We start from the raw sequence: 18,521 nt of genomic DNA on the forward strand, positions 1-18,521 counted from the left end.
CTCCAAGCTATTGAATAGCTGTGGGTATATTTCTGCACTTATACACTCTAACATAGAGCTCTTACCAAGCGAATCCTCTCTGGAATCAACTGAGAAAAGGAAGAGAAGGGAGTAGTGTGGCAGCAGCTATTTAAGGGGGTCAGCCAAAGCACTAACGAGTATCCTACAGAGTGGAATGATACCATATTCGAGTTATCCAATATAGTGCTACATAACACTAAATCATCACGCCTAAACAAAGATTAGGGATAAACTGACAAGATACTACATGTCTCTACGCCCTAACAATGGGAGTCGTTGTCCACAAAGAGGCATGGCTCCAAAGGGTTGTTGACGTCAACTGCCGAAGCTATGCTACAAGCCTCATGCAATGATAATGCATAGCCATCTCGAGACAACTCCCATATAAAATGTTTTTTCTCAAAGTTGGTGGGTGAAACAACGAAAAAACGCCACCTGTTGGAGGGAGACAGATTTTCCACCGAGTTGAGTCTCTCTCTTCCTATATCCGCTAACTTCCGGCATATGAATTATGTAAATTGTCATCAGGGACTATCTAGAAATTCTTAACTTTTGTCACGGGACTCGAACTTTATCCATCTGTGGAAGATTCAATTTGTAAATGTATACTGGTTGATTATTAAGATAATAGGCCTAATAGTTTACCAATAACAAATGTGAAGTCAGACAAATACAGTAGGCTTTTTTCCCTTTCTGAAAAGCACCATACAGTCTTAGACACTCCCTCGGTGTGGCGCATTGCAAGACTTGACTCGCAGCTTCTAGTTGGGACTCTATCTACATGGGGTTAAAGACGAAGCATGGATCAAATTCAAGAAAAAACAAGCAAGGAGGTCGATATTTATCGTGACACATGGGTCCGCTTCTTAGGTATGCAATAAAAGTGGTGTTTTTGGATGTCTTAAACCAGGGGGGTGTCCCCATCACGCTAAGAACAAGCGTAAACTAGTAGAACAAGCTCGAGCTGGGTTGCTAGCACGTGAGCTATCCAGTTTTACGTCTGAATATGAACGACTTATAAATAGATGCTCTATACTTTACGTGATATTGTTTTGTAATGGCTGCATTCGACCAATTCAAAGCTAAGCAACCCGATCAAATACCAATGTATTCAAATAACGTTAGCTAGCACTCTAATACCTGCCTTCAAACAGCTAGTTAGGTTAGTGGGTTGGGTAAATTGCATGGCACTTCCTAGTAGTGATTCATTATTGACAAATAAGTAAATGCTCATCACATATTTAAGCACCAGTTCCATTGAAATGATACAATGTCTGGAATCTCAGCGTAGTAGGCCTGATAGCTACATTTAATATACTGACCTTCGAGTCAAAACTGTACAGAGGATATCTGTTCCTCATTGTCATAAGGCAATCAGGTTGATTTCAAGCTAAATGGGCCTTCTACATTTATTTTAAGGGATAAATAACACTAGCCATTGTGCAATGCGTTGACATTTTCTGCTGGGTTCTTATTGGCTGGGGTTGACATTGAAATGTGCTATGTTACTAAAATAAACCCCAGGGCCAGCTGCAAATTGGTGACTGTTATGGCCTGCATGCACAGCGCTCTATCTCCTCTAACACTGACTCTGACTGGTTCTCCCCTTGCCTTCTCCCTGGCTTTCTCACACACGTAAACATTTAGCATACAACTACTTCTTTATGTTTATCAAATGAAACATCTTTATAGCATTATAATGAACTCCAATCAATTATTGATAAGTGTATTGTAAAGCACATTCAGTAGCCTACATAGTTAGAAATGACAATGTTAGAGAATCTGTTCAGAATGTATTGTTGTTCTGCTGTATGAGTAGTGTAACCTGTCCCAGAAACAGATTCACTGAAGTAACAATTTTGTTTAGTGCTGCCAGTGTGTTAGCACAAGCAGGGCTCTAAATTAACTTTTTCTTTGGTAGGCTGGTCCCAGATCTGTTTGTGATTTTGAAACCCACGTCAGTGTGTTGCTAATAGTATAGCCCATAACCGGGCTCATCTGATTGCAAACACGTGACTGCCCTCCTTGACAACTTACAAACCAGTTGAACCATAGAAAAAAAATGACATTTCAAGCTAGCTGTGGAGTGAGTTCTGAACTCCACTACACTATCATTCTAGCTCCTTTTGACACCAAACACGACATTGGCATAATAATGAGTGGTGAGAATGACTAGAATGTCAGAAAAATAGACTGGGGTACTCAGGCTATAGCACTGATGCTCCCAACTTATAGCACTGGTGCCCCCCGCACCAAACAGTATAGGAGCACTATAAAAGGTTATGCCTATCCTAACTTTTGAAACACATCTCCTGGAGTAGCTAACCAGTACCTTTCCTTTCTTCCAATATCATCTTAAACCATAGCCTACTGGTCATTGGTCACGTTACCAGGTTGTTAGCCAGCTAAGTAGCCTTACCAGGTAAAGGTACCAGGTAAACAAATACACCACATCTCCTAAACACCTGCTTGTTGAACATCTCATTCCAACCCCCCCCCTTTGCTGCTATAGGCTTTCCACAAGATGTTGGAACATTGCTGTGGGGACTTGCCAGCACTGATGTTTGGTGACTAGGCCTAGCCTTCCAATTCATCCCAAAGGTGAATTGGCTGGGGTTGACATTGGAGTCCTAGCCCGAAACTGCCCTAGACCGTTATTCCTTCTCCACTAAACTTTACAGTTGGCACTATGCATTCGGACACTATGCATTCGCCAAACCCAGATTTGTCCGTCGGACTGCCAGATGGTGAAGCGTGATTCCACTCCTCCAGAGTCCAATGCTTTACAACACTCCAGCCGACGCTTGGCATTGTGATGTCCGGAAACCCAACTGCTCAGAAACCCATTTCATGATGCTCCATGACAAACAGTTATTTACACAGAGGTTACTTCCAGAGGCAGTATGGAACTCTGTAGTGAGTGTTGCAACCGAGCAGTTGTTCCTCCTAGATGTTTCCACTTCCCACAATAACAGCACTTACAGTTGACCAGGGCAGCTCTAGCAGGGCAGAAATTTGACAACCTGACTTGTTGGAAAGGTGGCATCATACAAAGTCCCTGAGCTCTTCAGTAAGGTCTTTATACTGCTACTGGTCTTTTACTAGGCAAGTCAGTTAAGAACAAATTCTTATTTTCAATGACAGCCTTTTTGGGCAGAACTTCAGCCCGGGGATTTGAACTTGCAACCTTTCAGTTACGAGTCCAACACTCTAACCACTAGGCTACTCTGCTGCCCCATGCGTGCCTGCCGCAGGCAGATTGCATGGCTGTGTGCTCGATTTTATACACTTGTCAGGTGTACAGGTGTAGCTGAAATAGCCCAATCCACTCATTTGAAGGGGTGTCCACACACTATATACAAAAGTGTATCTCTCATATAACCTTGTGTCGTGTGTAAAGGCCTACAGACCTGACGCTGTGTAATGTTTTCCCACAGGGTGGCAGTACAGCTTCAGCAGCAGCCAACACAGCAGGAGGAGCTGTGTAAGCGTTTAATGACAGACCAAGGGCATTATTAGTCATTCCAACCCTGTTGGAGCGGACAGTGCATATTGCTCCAAAGGTCACCGCCCATTCTATGGAACGAAACGTGTCAGGGGGGTTATTGCTACTACCCACAGCCCCAAACAAAAGTGAAAATTAATGTACCCCCCTTTACATGGCAGAGGTCCAAGAGGGAAATTTGGAATTATTATTCTAATACATTTTGTTTTACCTCAGGCCCCTAGCTCTGATCCGGTGGGGGTTGACTATGATTTGTTTAGAGGCCTCTCACAACAGTGAGGCAGTTAAAGCCTTAATTGCGCTTGTATCTTACCCTGTCATGTTGTCTTGTGCCCACAGGCTATGCCAACGAGGTGGGAGAGGCCTTCCGTGCCCTGGTGCCAGTGAGTGCTGTATGGGCCACATATGCAGTTGCCACCGTGTATGTTTCCGCTGATGCTGTGGACAAGGGGAAGAAGGCTGCCGTGGTAAGGAAGGAGGACATTTTGTAAAAGCAAAGCTCTGTTCTCATTCTTATACTGTCTTCATTTGTATTGATATGAGCTACCATTATTTTAAGGGGTCATGGAATTATTGCTCCGTGAAGCATTTATATTATGAACTTGAGTTTCCAAAAATGTAGAGAACACATACTTCCAAATTACATTGCCTTTTTCAACGCATACATAAGTAAATGGAGCTTTTCCAGAAAATCCCTAGAGAATGTGTCATAGAACAAAACTCAACTCCCACCCTGAAACATAAAGTGGTCTGAAGCACAGAATGTCACACTCTATGTCTATCCCTGTGCTGTAGGAGCATGGTGACAACCCAGGGAAGACAACCAAGGTGGCTGTAGCAGTGGTGGATACGTTTGTATGGCAGGCCCTGGCCTCGGTCGCTATCCCAGGCTTCACCATCAACCGTGTGTGTGCCGCCTCTCTTTACCTCCTGGGCAGAACCACGCGCCTGCCTCTCTCCGTACGCAAGTGGACCACCACGGCCATCGGCCTCTCCACCATCCCCTTCATCATCCACCCCATCGACAGGTTTGTGTTGGTGGGTGAGGGTGTTCGATAGTGAAGAAAATGTTTGTCTGAATGTGTGCCAGATATGTGACAGGGAGGCAGTGAAGGGGTGTGTGTTTGAGAAAGAAAGAACCTGAATGTGAGCGGGAGGAAGAAATAACAGTAGCGTGTGTACTTTGGCACGTTTTCCCATCAATGTTTATGGTCCCAAGTGTGCCAAGGTATTAGCCTGCAGTTAAATGTCTCAGCCTGAATGTGTTCCCCAGCTCATTGAGAGGAAAAATCCACACATTACCTTAGAAAACAGCATTACATTTTTTAAATCTATGCATCATTTTGAGTGTCCAATTAGGAGTTGCACACCATAATGTATTTTAAAAATTTTATTTTTTAATGTGGTGTTAGATGTGTAGCCACCATTTTTATTTATCTGAATCCATTGTTGAAGAGAGGTAGGTGTATTCAGGGTCTGGTTTTTTGGGAGGGATGGGGGCATTCCCCATCTTGGCTTCTGCCATCCCCCAGCTCTGAATGGCTGGTTATATTTAATCCCCGGTGCGGATGGACTTCCCCTACCTCTGGTAGGCATTACATTTATTTACAGACATAAATAACGGATCATTTGCTTCTGAAGACATTTCTGTTATGTTTTATCACAGGAATGGTTTGATTAGTCTGGAAGCCCGCAATTTGGGCAGCACATGGATTTTCTCAAACGGCTGATTGTTGAGTTGCACGGTTGTCAGTGAACAGCAGTTTAAATAGGTCAGCATGCGATTTCTGAAAATATGGGAAACTCTAAATATTGACTCCACCGTTTACAACTGGAGTATCTTGCATGGCTGTGAGATATAGCCTACGCCCATTTGCGGTGAGTGCATAGCACATTCATATCTATAGGCTTATATGTACTTGATGAGGTCTAGGGAGCCAGGAGACTTTAAACCCCCCCCCCCCCCCCCCCAGTGTTTGAGGTGAGGTCCCATCCTTGCTACATTCTAACCTTAAAGCCGTTCTCCTTCTTTGTGCTCCACAGGGGAGTGGACTTCCTGCTGGACTCCAGCCTGCGTAAGGTCTACGGTCAATCTGCAGGAGAGAGGCATGACTAATAAGCACCACGACCACCCTGCAACCTGGTCCTAGTGTCCCTGGCCCGGACAGGTTAGCTCCACCAGGAAATTGACCCCACCCACCCTCTGTCCCAGACAGCACTTCCTCCCAAGCCATCTGAAAACTCTGCTGATCACTCTACTGTAACATCACTGTGAAGCACAAAGCCAATACAGCAGGGTTACTCCACTCCAGTTCTCCAGGGCCACTGTACTGTCTGCCACTTGTCTATGCCCCTCTGTTTATTCCCATCTTTTCATTTTAAACTCCAAGTTAGGGGGACCTATGTTTCTTTGGCCAGTCAATGACTTAGAATCAGGGAGAAAAGGGATCCAATAGACAGTGTTGCCCTCCAGCACTGGAGTTGAATACCTGTGGCTGCTACTGGCCTGCAGAGCCCACCTGTTCATTTTCAGACCTCCACTTGGCATGTATCCAGGTAACTCTTGATGTTAGCCATATTTGGGAATATTCGGGTCACTGTCCTTAGACCTGGCATTAAGGCCCTATTTTCATTACATGTTAACATCTACCTTTGTTTTTGTTTATTTCTGCCTCAAAAATAATGTCTTGTACGGTTGTCTGTCACTTTGAATAGATATTTACAGAGTATATTGTGATGCACTTCAATGTTCAGTCTTGAGATTAACCTGAGTGCTTCTTGTCATTTATTACAGAGGTGAACTGAATAGATGTAAGAATTCTTGAGGTTTTGGTTGGCTCTAAAGATTCAGTTACTTTGGTAGCATCTAAGGCATAGAAAGTACTGTAATAGTTGTGTAACATGCCCTATGCAGAATGCATATGAAGGGAATATGCATAAAATACTGTAATTATTGCCAAATATTTAGGCTACTCTGGAAGAGAACCCATCAGTATACAAAGCTGTGCTGCAATATGCAAGGAATCTGAGTCATCTTATTCAAAAATGGGAAATGCTATTGGAATATGTAAATCAGGGCGCTCCAATTCTGTTCCTGGAGAGCTACTGTTGTGTATGTTTTTGCTCCAACTCTAATCTAGCACACCTGATTCTAATAATTAGCTGGTTGATAAGCTGAATCAACTGGGGTTGGTTTTAAAACAGGTTGGAGAGCCCTGATGTAAATTAATGTGATATACTTAATTGGGAAATGTTGCCAATTGTTCATACACCAGAACAAATATTTAGCAATACTTTTCATTTAACTTCTCAGTTATAAGTCAACTTCTGTATATTTAATATATTGATTACTTAAAAATGTTTTGTCACCAAAATGCAACATTTTTGTGATATGTTTGAATTTTTTTTTCTAATTATTTCCCCACTTAGTCACATAATCAATTTCATATTTCGATATCAATATATTTTCATGCTGGAAACAAGGGAATGTTTAACTGTTGTTAATTTCATAATATGTTTGTTTTAGACTTAAAATTCAAATATGTTTTCAAACCTGCTACTGATGTACATGTACATTTTCTTTTAGTTGTCAGAGAAATTGAAAAAAATGTTCTTTGACAAAATGATAGTAATTTATCATCGAAAGTGAAAGTAATACTGCAATGGGCAGCTATTTAGCTATCCCCTACTCTGAAACTGTTTAAAAATATATACTGTAGAAAAACAATATCCTGTATTGTATACATTTTTTTTTTCCTGTGCAAACAATTGAACATATTCAACATGTTTTTAAGTTTATCAGTGAGAATACGTTTCTTCATATGTATTCATTTGACACTTGTTTAAATGAAACAGCAACCCCTCATATGCAGCCAAAACACTGTCGCAAATACCCGTAATGTACTTGAACCTTCATAAATCCATACCACAGTACAACATTCCTCATGCTGTGGTGTCAGAAAAAAAGGAGTAACTATGGATGTGTTATGACACACTCATTGGCAACAAGTAGCACAGAACTGTCTCAGTAGCGTTCCTCTGGGGAATATGATTGACAACTCTCACAAAGAGATATTGTTGTGGAATTGTGTTCGTGGTTTGACAATAAGGTCTAACAAGTTGTACAAATTGATGTATTGATTTTAAACAACATTGCACATATTTTTCTCAATGCAGCCAGTCACAGCTTTTATTCCCTGTAGATTGTACGGCCACAACATACATTTACCAATAAAATGCCCACAGTGCCACTGTCAAAGCCAATCACATCAATGACCTCAACGAGCCAAGATTCTAGTTTAAGAAATTTGTCGTGATTGAGTAAGTGATCCACAGCTGACAGCAATTATTTTGATTAGGTGCATTAGCTCATAAAAAGTCCAGGTGGTCTGAGTGCTGGCATATTGTCAGAAAGATGTTGTTTATCCACAGTGTGCTGTTCTTGATGCTTGTGGCCACAGCTGTGGCCCAAACAGGTATGCTAACATATTTGATAACTTGCTAAATGTTTGTGTAAGGTCTGCCTTGAAAATGTTTAAAGTTTGGATTCATTTTAATTTTGCTAATATGGAAACCAATTAAAAGTTGGACAACATTCTAAATGGGTAGTTAAAATGACTCAGTGACACTCCTTCCACCTACTGTAGGAGTTCCACGAATAAGATACAGGGTAGACCAGTGGACCATCTCTGTGGAGACTCCACAGAGTTATGACTCAGATGAGCTTCAGCCCTATGACTCAGATGAGCTTCAGCCCTATGACTCAGATGAGCTTCAGCCCTATGACTCAGATGAGCTTCAGACTTATGCCTCAGATGAGCTTCAGCCCTATGAGTCGGATGAGATCCAACCCATTGGATCAGACAAGTCTCTTGGTGCCGATGAACAAGGTGAGCTGATGTTTTCTCAATCAATCAATAATCCCCTTTAGTGTGTTTGCGAAACTGTGGTTTGTAGTTTAGGCCATTTGACTCATTGAAAATACGTTATATTTTTCAGGTGCGCTGATTGAGTCTCCAGTCTGGGTTCTGTTTCTGGTGGTCCCTATGGTGTTATTGACTGCTATGGGAGCTCTGGCTGTGGGTTACTACCTGTGTGTGTGGAGGGGAGGCAGACTAGGCTACCGGCCCCGCAGAGACCTCTTGACAAACGTTTAACCAATTTGCTTTCTGTTTGGTTTGAAAATAAATGTTAGTTCCCTGACTCCTGCATCTTGTAAAACCATACTGCTGTGTATGTCCATTACATGACACAAACACAAGACCTCGTAGCAGTCCCAGTAGCAAGCGATTCCCTGACAGGAAACTACATGGCACAACGCATGCCAAATCTGGACCTAGGCAGTTCTAGGTTGTCAAAATGGTTTTCTTTGGGATACACGTTCACCTTATGTTTCTGTTATGTTAGGGTTGTTGGTAAGCTGTCATTTAGGACAAACTCATTGACTTGTTTTGGTGTTGCATTCAGGTGACTGACCTGATTGCGAAACATTACTGTGATAAAGACTGCAATCCAAAGGTTTTCTTTATTTGATGCTGATTTTCAGAGCAACTTTAAAAAGATACCCTTGCATACCACCAGGGGTCGTTTTGTTCTAGTATCACTAGGGATATTGGCGGTTTAAACTATCTGTATATAGAACAGATGGCATGGGACCGCATCAGACACTCACTACCGGTTTTTTCTTCCCTCAAACTCTGCTCCCAGGCAGTCGCTGTTTTTATTTTCCCACTGGTCTAGCATCCCTCATTATCAGAACTGTTGCGATTGGCAGGTTGAAGAGGTGTGTCCATGTGACTTATTTGTTTGTGAACTGAACGTCCAGTCTCAAATCCCAACACATTCATGAGGCTCACCCGACCAATTATTAGGAGGCCCAAGGAGAAAGAGTGGTGATGAATTGAATTAATCTTCCCATATGTGATGGCTGGGGGTGTTCACAGGGGCTTGGAAAAGGGGAGCATTGTTCATCTGTCACTCCGATAGCCACATCCCTCTTTGATTTGTGCCTGGGTAGTGAAGGCCAAGAGAACCCCTCCCTTTTTTGCTTCCATCCACATACCTCGAGTCACTCCCCTCATAATACATTTAGGACTCAACAGTGCCTAAAATGACTTAACCGCAGCATCTCTGCTCTGTGTATTATGTTTTTAGACTGTTATATTTACCACAGGCCTACCCTCACACAAAATAAATCATATGGATTAGTATAGGCTAGAACATTTTGTTCACGGTAGATTTATAAACGTGAGTTCATGGACAGATACAAATTATTGCCCTCAATTTTGAGGTCAGCAGAAGGCTACGTTTGGGTGGCACTGTGTGTAGATTCATTAACATCATTCTCCCTCAGACCAAGTGGGGAAAAAAGAAATGGTGCATATGAACTGACCACAAAAGAAATGGGGGAAGGAACTTTTTTCCCACTAATTGGTCTTTTCACGTCAGGTCATTTTCAGAACTGATCTGATTAGTCAAAAATATCAGAATTGGCTGCCTGTGTAAACAACACTAAGCTAATAAACTTTCGGCTTCATATTTAAAAATGGTGACCTTACATGGATCTTCAACTGGGTAAGGCTACTTTCACAATACATTGCTTTTGTCAAGCAGACAAAAAAAATCTATGTATATTAAAGATACCGTACAGTCATCCCATTTCCCAAGTAAAAATAGCCTTTCAATGACAATCATCCCCAGTAATATTTTTACAGTATTACAATGCTCAGAATCTTCTCTCATCGCTAACTTCCTGGAAACCTGAAAGAACAGGGTGAGTTGGGGAGGAGCTTATATTCATGAGCTCACCTAAACTGACAGCTCTTTGAAATGTCTTTGTTTATGTTACCTGGCAACAACCACAATTGGCCATTCCAAGCCTAAATCCTATGCCCCAACCCTATTTTCATTGCAAAATACTCATGGTAAACAGCTGATTATGGAGGATTGTAATATCAGACAATAAGTAGGAAAACACTTGCATTTCTATTGTTTTGTAACTAATTACAGAATACACTTCAAATCAAATTTGATTTGTCACATACACATGGTTAGCAGATGTTAACGCGAGTAGTGAAATGCTTGTGCTTCTAGTTCCGACAGTGCAGTAATATCTAACAATTCCCCAACTACCTAATACACACAATTGTAAAGGGGTGAATGAGAATATGTACATGTAAGTATATGGATGAGCGATGGCCGAGCGGCATAGGCAAGGTGCAATAGATGGTATAAAATACAGTATATACATGTGATATGAGATATGTAAGATATGTAAACATTAAAGTGACATTATTTAGAGTGGCATTGTATAAATTGACTAGTGATCCATTTATTAAAGTGAGATTGAGATTGGGTCTCAATGTAGGCAGTAGCCTCTCAGTTAGTATTTGCTGGCCTTGAGATAGAAGCTGTTTTTCAGTCTCTCAGTCCCAGCTTTGATGCACCTGTACAGACCTCGCCTTCTCGATGGTAGCACTGTGAACAGGCAGTGGCTCGGGTGGTTGATGTCCTTGATCTTTTTAGCCTTGCTGTGACATCGGGTGCTGTAGGTGTCATGGAGGGCAGGTATTTTGCACCCAGTGATGCGTTGTGCAGACCGCTCCACACTCTGGAGAGCCTTGCGGTTGAGGGTGGTGCAGGTGCCGTACCAGGCTAAGATACAGCTCGATAGGATGATCTTGATTGTGCATCTGTAAAAGGTTGTCAGGATTTTAGGTGAGAAGCCAAATTTCTTCAGCCACTTATTGGTAATCAAGCCCACTAATGCTGTCGTCTGCAAACTTGATGATTGAGTTGGAGGTGTGCATGGCCACACGGTCATGGGTGAACAGGGAGTACAGGAGAGGGCTGAGCACGCACCCTTGTGGGGCCCCAGTGTTGAGGGTCAGCAAAGTGGAGATATTGTTTCCTACCTTCAACACCTGGGGGCGGCCTGACAAAGTCCAGGACCCAATTGCACAGGGCGGGAGTTGAGACCCAGGGCCTCCAGCTTGATGATGAGCTTGGAGGGTACTATGGTGTTGAATGCTGAGCTGTAGTCAATGAACAGCATTCTTACATAGGTATTCCTTTTGTCCAGATGGGATAAGGCAGTGTGCAGTGTGATGGCGGTTGCGTCGTCTGTGGACTTGTTGGGGCAGTATGTAAACTGAAGTGGGTCTAGGGTGGCCGGTAAGGTGGAGGTGATATGATCCTTGACTAGTCTCTCAAAGCACTTCATGATGACAGAAGTGAGTGCTACGGGGCGGTAGTCATTTAGTTCAGTTATTTTTGGCTTCTTGGGTACAGGAACAATGGTAGCCATCTTGAAGCATGTGGGGACAACAGACTGGGATAGGGAGCGATTGAATATGTCCGTAAACACACCAGCCAGCTGGTCTGCACATGCTCTGAGGATTCATCTAGGGATGCTAGGCCAGCACGTTTAAATGTTTTACTCACATCAGCCATGGAGAAGGAGGGGGGGGGGGGGGCAGTCCTTGTTAGCGGGCCACGACGGTAGCACTGTATTATCCTCAAAGCGGGCAAAGAAGGTGTTTAGTTTGTCTGGAAGCGTGGCTTCTGTGTCTGTGACGTGGCTGGTTATCTTTCCTGTAGACCCTGCCACATACGTCTTGTGTCTGAGCCATTGAATTGCGACCACATTGTCCCTGTACTGGCTAGTTTGATTGTCTTGCGGAGGGAATAACTACACTGTTTATATCCAGTCATATTCCCAGACCACTTTCCATGGTTAGATGCGGTGGATCGGGCTCCAATGAACTTCTCTATAAACGCACTCACCGAGTCGTCGTATAGGTCAACATTGTTCTCTGAGGCTGACCGGAACATATTCCAGTCCGCGTGATCAAAACAATCTTGAAGCGTGGCTTCCAATTGTTTGGACCAACGTTGAATGATTCTCGTCACTGGTACATCCTGTTTGAGTTTCTGCCTCAAAGACGGCAGGAGCAAGATGGCTTTGTGGTCAGATTTGCCGAAGGGAGGGTGGGGGAGGGCATTGTATGCATCGCGGAAGTTAGAGTAGCAGTGGGCGAGGGTATTGCCCATGCGCGCAGCGCAATCAATATGCTGGTAGAATTTAGGTGGCCTTGTTCTCAAATTTGCTTTGTTAAAATCCCCAGCTACAATAAATGCAATCCCTCCATATATGGTTTCCAGTTTCTATATAGTCCAATGAAGTTCCTTGATGGCCGTCTTGGTGTCTGCTTGAGAGGGAATGTACACAGCTGTGACTATAACTGACAAGGATTCTCTTGGTAGGTAAAATGGCCGACATTTGATTGTAAGGAATTCTAGGTCAGGTGAGCAGAAGGACTTGATTTCCTGTATGTTGTTATGATTACACCATGAGTCGTTAATCATCAGGAATCATGTTGTCAAGAGACAGGACATTGGCTAGTAGTTTACTCGGGAGAGGTGGGCGACGTGTATGTATACGGAGCCTGACCAGGTGGCCCCTTCTGCGGTGTCGTTGTTTTGGGTTGACTGCAGGAATTAGACCCATTGTCCTGGGTGGTGACCCAAACAGAGGATCCGCTTCGGGAAAGTCGTATTCCTGGTCGTAATGTTGGTAAGTTGACATTGCTCTTAAAAAATTGTTGAGACTGGACTGAGTTCCAATATATATATATATATATGTCTATATCTCAGTGCCTTCGGAAAGTATTCAGACCCCTTGACTTTTCACACATTTTGTTAGGTTTTACAGCCTTATTCTAAAATGGATTAAATTGTTTTTTCCCCTCATCAATCTACACACACCCCATAATGACAAAGCAAAAACAGGTTTAGATGTTTTGCTAAATCATTACTAATAGGAAAATACTCAGTACTTTGTTGAGGCACCTTTTGGCTGCGATTACAGCATCGAATCTTCTTGGGGATGATGTTACAAGCTTGGCACACCTGTATTTGGGGAGTTTCTCCCATTTTTCTCAGCAGATTCTCTCAAACCCTGTCAGGTTGGAACGTTGCTGCACAGCTCTTTTACACTCCAGATATGTTCAATCGGGTTCAAGTCTGGGCTCAGGCTGGGCCAGTCAAGACTTGTCCAGAAGCCACTTCTGCGTTGTCTTGGCTGTGTGCTTAGGGTCGTTGTCCTATAGGAAGGTGAACCATCGCCCCAGTCAGAGGTCCTGAGCGCTCTGGAGCAGGTTTTCATTAAGGAGCTCTCTGTACTTTGCTCCGTTCATCTTTTCCTCGATCCTGACTAGTCTCCCAGTCCCTGTCGCTGAAAAACATCCCCACAGCATGATGCTGCTACCACCATGCTTCACTGTAGGGATGGTGCCAGGTTTCCTCCAAACTTGACGATTGGCATTCAGGCCAAAGAGTTCAATCTTGGTTTCATCAGACCAGATAATCTTTCTACTCATGGTTTGAGAGTCTTTAGGTGCCTTTTGGATTACTCCAAGCGGGCTTTTACTGGGGATTGGCTTCCGTCTGGAAACTCTACCATAAAGGCCTGATTGGTTGAGTGCTGCAGAGATGGTTGTCCTTCTGGAAGGTTCTATCTCCACAGAGGAACTCTGGGGCTCTGTCAGAGTGACCATAAAAACCCAGCCATGAGGCTGGAATTGTCCGTAGAGCTCCAAGACAGGATTGTGTCAAGGCACAGATCTGGGGAAGGCCACTTCACAGAACAGTGCAACCGGCTCTACCCAGAATAGAAAGAGGAGTGAGAGGCCCCGGTGCACAACTGAGCAAGATGACAAGTACATTAGAGTGTCTAGTTTGAGAAACAGAAGCCTCACAAGTCCTCAACTGGCAGCTTCATTAAATAGTAAACACCAGTCTCAACATCAACAGTGAAGAGGCAACTCCGGGGATGCTGGACTTCTAGGCAGAGTTGCAAAGAAAAAGCCATATCTCAGACTGGACAATAAAAATAAAAGTTTAAGATGGGCAAATGGACACAGACACTGGACAGAGGTAGATTGGAAAAAAAGTGTTATGGACAGACTAATCTAAGTTTGAGGTGTTCCGATCACAAAGAAAAACATTTGTGAGATGCAGAAAAAATGAAAAGATGCTGGAGGACTGCTTGATGCCATCTGTCAAGCATGGTGGAGGCAATGTGATGGGCTGGGGGTGCTTTGGTGGTGGTAAAAGTGGGAGATTTGTACAGGGTAAAAGGGATCTTGAAGGAAGTCTTTCACTCCATTTTGCAACGCCATTTCATACCCTGTGGACGGCGCTTAATTGGAGACAATTTCCTCCTACTACAGGGTAATGACTCAAAGCACAGCTCCAAACTATGCAAGAACTATTTAGTTAAGAAGCAGTCAGCTGGTATTCTCTCTATAATGGAGTGACCAGCACAGTCACCGGATCTCAACCCTATTGAGCTGTTGTGGGAGCAGCTTGACCGTATGGTACGTAAGAAGTGCCCATCAAGCCAATCCAATCTGTGGTTCAGGAAGCATGGGGTGAATCTCTTCAGATTACCTCAACAAATTGACAACTAGAATGCCAAAGGTCCCTCCAGCATGACAACAAATGTTTACACATGTTAAGTTTGCTGAAAATAAACGCAGTTGACAGTGAGAGGAAGTTTCTTTTTTTGCTGAGTTTACATTAAATGAGTTGCAAAATGAATAGGTAATGTAGACAAGACATTGACAAGGTAAGATATAACTTTGCTTTCATCAAAGAATCCTTCATTTGCAGCAATTACAGTTACTGTAATTACTGTAATTGCTGCAAATGGAGGATCCTTTGATGAAAGCAAAGTTATTTATGGTGGCATTGTCATGCTGGAGGGTCATGTCAGGACGAGCCTGCAGAAGGGTACCACATGAGGGAGGAGGATGTCTTCCCTGTAATGCACAGCGTTAAGATTGCCTGCAATAACAACAAGCTCAGTCCGATGATGCTGTGACACACCGCCCCAGACTATGATGGACCCTCCACCTCCAAATCGTTCCCGCTCCAGAGTACAGGCCTCGGTGTAACACTCATTCCTTTGATGATAAACGTGAATCCGACCATCACCCCTGGTGAGACAAAACAGCGAGTCGTCAGTGAAGATCACTATTTGTCAGTCCTGTCTGGGCCAGTGACGGTGGGTTTGTGACTATAGGCGGCGACATTGCCGGTGATGTCTGGTGAGGACCTGCCTTACAACAGGCCTACAAGCCCTCAGGCCAGCCTCTCTCAGCCTATTGCGGACAGTCTGAGCGCTGATGGAGGGATTGTGCATTCCTGGTGTAACTCGGGCAGTTTTGCCATCCTGTATGTGTCCCGCAGGTGTGATGTACGGATGTACCGATCCTGTGCAGGTGTTGTTACACGTGGTCTGCCACTGCGAGGACGATCAGCTGTCCGTCCTGTCTCCCTGTAGCGCTGTCTTAGGCGTCTCACAGCACGGACATTGCAATTTATTGCCCTGGCCACGTCTGCAGTCCTCATGCATCCTTGCAGCATGCTTAAGGCACGTTCACGCAGATGAGCAGGGACCCTGGGCATCTTTCCTTTGGTGTTTTTCAGAGTCAGTAGAAAGGCCTCTTTAGTGTCCTAAGTTTTCATAACTGTGACCTTAATTGACTACCGTCTGTAAGCTGTTAGTGTCTTAATGACCGTTCCACAGGTGCAGGTTCATTAATTGTTAATGCTTCATTGAACAAGCATGAGAAACGGTGTTTAAACCCTTTACAATGAAGATCTGTGAAGTTTTTGGGATTTTAAAGAATTATCTTGGAAAAACAGGGTCCTGAAAAAGGACTGTTTTCTTTTTTTTGCTGAGTTTGTTTTCATATAAAACAAGGACATTTCTATGTGACCCCAAACTTTTGAACTGTAGTGTACGCTGACACGGTCGCCAGGTGTGCAGTGTTTCCTCCAACACATTGGTGCGGCTGGCTTCCGGGTTAAGCGAGCATTGCGTCAAGAAGCAGTGCAGCTTGGCGGGGTCGTGTTTCGGAGGATGCACGGCTCTCAACCTTCGCCTCTCCCGAGTCCGTATGGGAGTTGCAGCGATGTGACAAGACTGTAACTACGAATTGGATATCAAATATGCTAGCTTATTGTATATTTTTTTTCACAATATGTTCAGAATTGTACGTATTAATCAGATATTTATTGGATAATATACAATAGGCCAGCATGGCTGAAATATAGATCAACATGAACACTCATGAGAAATAATGGTGAGAAATGACACCCTAAAGTTTGCAGAACCCATTGTACTGTATCATTTGTAACACTTATCTCCTGTCCAAACGCTTGAAAAAACAATACCAAGTCTTAAATTGTGATATCATATCACGTAAAAGTGAATTACTTAGACTTTAGGAAATTACACCGACTACAGAGATAGAGGGAGAGGAGGGGGACCAATTTACCCCGCTTCAATCAAGCAGGCTTCAGTCACCCCCAAGATTGCACAGCTTCATACATCGCTGGATCAAAGGTGACCTCATTAAGAAAGAGATCCAGGAGCCTCTACGTAGCCTGTAAAGTTTTTGAAAAGGGAAATGTTTGTCAAATGGGTAGTGCATTTCATTTCCTTACGATGGTATCAGTTCGTAGATGTAGTGATCTAATCAATCTACAATGTGTTTTCTGGTGTTTTTGAAGAAATACTTAATTGAAATATGCAAGTTTTTAGTAAAACTTTGTAATTTTGTATTTGGAATTTTTGTGTGCCTGAAATGCTCAGTTGATGCAGATTTGAAATGAATAACTATGGGTCTGTCTTCACTGGCTTCACATCATATCCCCCCTTTAAGCATTGCGAAAGCTGCATTCCTGATGAGGTGGTTGCCTGGGAAGCTGTGGAGACGGAGTAGACGTTGAATCATTACAGCTTGATGATAGTGGAAAGTCAAAAGGAAAGTGAAATAGAAGATGTTAACGAGGTAGACACTCCATCTTAACTCTTCCTCCACATTTCATGGACTGGCTGAACAGTGCAAAAGATAACCTACCCCAACAGTTTAATTCTTGTCAAGACCGGAATGTGGGGATCTAGTTTCAGGCTTTTTTAAATATTACATCTGCTATATTTAGGTTAGAGCAAAAACAACAGAGGGTCAAATGTCAATAATCTGCTTTGAGTTTATAGGGTTAACTGTATTGCCTCCATTTCAGAACTATATTGCCTTCATTCCAAGGTGTGAAAAGTGTAACAGATTTGTCATCCTATAGTGATGGTTGATTTGATACTGTATAGTGTGATGTGGGATGGTCTGTAGGCTCCCAGGGTTTTGCTGTTTTTTTTTAAATGTGTCTGGAGAAGTTAAAAAGTGAGCAGGCCAATGGCAATACATTATGTATGAGGAACTCCTGCTGGATTTTGTTCAGGTTGCATCATATGGGGCAGCCAAGTGGAAATGCTGCCCGTTCACTTAAGGCCCACTATCTGTGGTAATCTCTCTACATGAAAGCAGCACAGCCATGGTTATCATTGTACCTGCTATTTGAGATGGGGATTTAGCCTTTTTTATGTTTCTGTATGTATTATGTGGTTTTATGACTACAAAACATACATTGGTTATCTCATCTGCAGATCGTGTTGACAAATTGTATACTTTGGGGTTAATGGGTTTGATTTTTAAATGAATGTCCTAATCAATGGAGAAAATATGTTTGACATACTGTAAATAACAAAATCCCATTTTCTTGAAGTCCAATTTTATTTTGAGGGGTTTATGGAACAGCTCTTAATTTTCAATTTCATTTGGAATCTAGAATATTTTTTAACTAGCCTGGAGGAAGACATTTTCATAACATATTTCACTACTTTGCTGCTTAGTTTCAGGCAAATAGGAATTAAAGGAATAATGAAGGGCTTCGGGCAAAACATTGGTGAAGTTGTCCATTCTTTGTGAATATGAAAAATACATGCCTAGTTAGAATATGGATCACACATGCTAAATTAGAAAACTTCGGCACATGTGAGGCTGAAACTGACAGTATGTTCTATTTTGATTAGTTAAGTAAATGGAAAAATACCTGACAAAAGAAAATTATATCTTCCTCAAATTAATCA

General features: G+C 42.9%; 2 protein-coding genes across 2 annotated transcripts; both read left to right on the forward strand.

The window, feature by feature from the left end:
* The first annotated feature begins 513 nt into the window (after positions 1-513).
* Positions 514-7,253, forward strand: mtfp1 (mitochondrial fission process 1). The gene is made up of 4 exons (XM_021602393.3): positions 514-891; positions 3,866-3,993; positions 4,322-4,554; positions 5,570-7,253. Exons 1-4 carry the CDS (start codon positions 822-824, stop codon positions 5,640-5,642), a joined length of 504 nt encoding a protein of 167 aa, XP_021458068.1. The 5' UTR covers positions 514-821; the 3' UTR covers positions 5,643-7,253.
* A 683-nt stretch (positions 7,254-7,936) lies between these two features.
* On the forward strand, positions 7,937-8,728 carry LOC149983236 (uncharacterized). Its single transcript, XM_090234409.1, has 3 exons — positions 7,937-8,001; positions 8,173-8,415; positions 8,525-8,728. The coding sequence occupies exons 1-3, from the start codon at positions 7,941-7,943 to the stop codon at positions 8,680-8,682; spliced, it is 462 nt and encodes a 153-aa protein (XP_090090535.1). The 5' UTR covers positions 7,937-7,940; the 3' UTR covers positions 8,683-8,728.
* Positions 8,729-18,521: the final 9,793 nt, after the last annotated feature.

The sequence above is a fragment of the Oncorhynchus mykiss genome, chromosome 5 (genome assembly GCF_057628025.1).
Source record: "Oncorhynchus mykiss isolate SJ-2025 chromosome 5, ASM5762802v1, whole genome shotgun sequence".
Taxonomy (NCBI): domain Eukaryota; kingdom Metazoa; phylum Chordata; class Actinopteri; order Salmoniformes; family Salmonidae; genus Oncorhynchus; species Oncorhynchus mykiss.

Bases quoted from the DNA above. Each gene is read 5' to 3' on its own strand.
- LOC149983236 (XM_090234409.1), top strand. From the start codon at position 7,941: ATGTTGTTTATCCACAGTGTGCTGTTCTTGATGCTTGTGGCCACAGCT. The intron at 8,002-8,172 runs GTATGCTAACAT...CACCTACTGTAG, and splicing joins CACAGCTGTGGCCCAAACAG to GAGTTCCACGAATAAGATAC. The intron at 8,416-8,524 runs GTGAGCTGATGT...TATATTTTTCAG, and splicing joins TCTTGGTGCCGATGAACAAG to GTGCGCTGATTGAGTCTCCA.
- mtfp1 (XM_021602393.3), top strand. From the start codon at position 822: ATGGATCAAATTCAAGAAAAAACAAGCAAGGAGGTCGATATTTATCGT. The intron at 892-3,865 runs GTATGCAATAAA...TTGTGCCCACAG, and splicing joins CACATGGGTCCGCTTCTTAG to GCTATGCCAACGAGGTGGGA. The intron at 3,994-4,321 runs GTAAGGAAGGAG...CCTGTGCTGTAG, and splicing joins AGGGGAAGAAGGCTGCCGTG to GAGCATGGTGACAACCCAGG.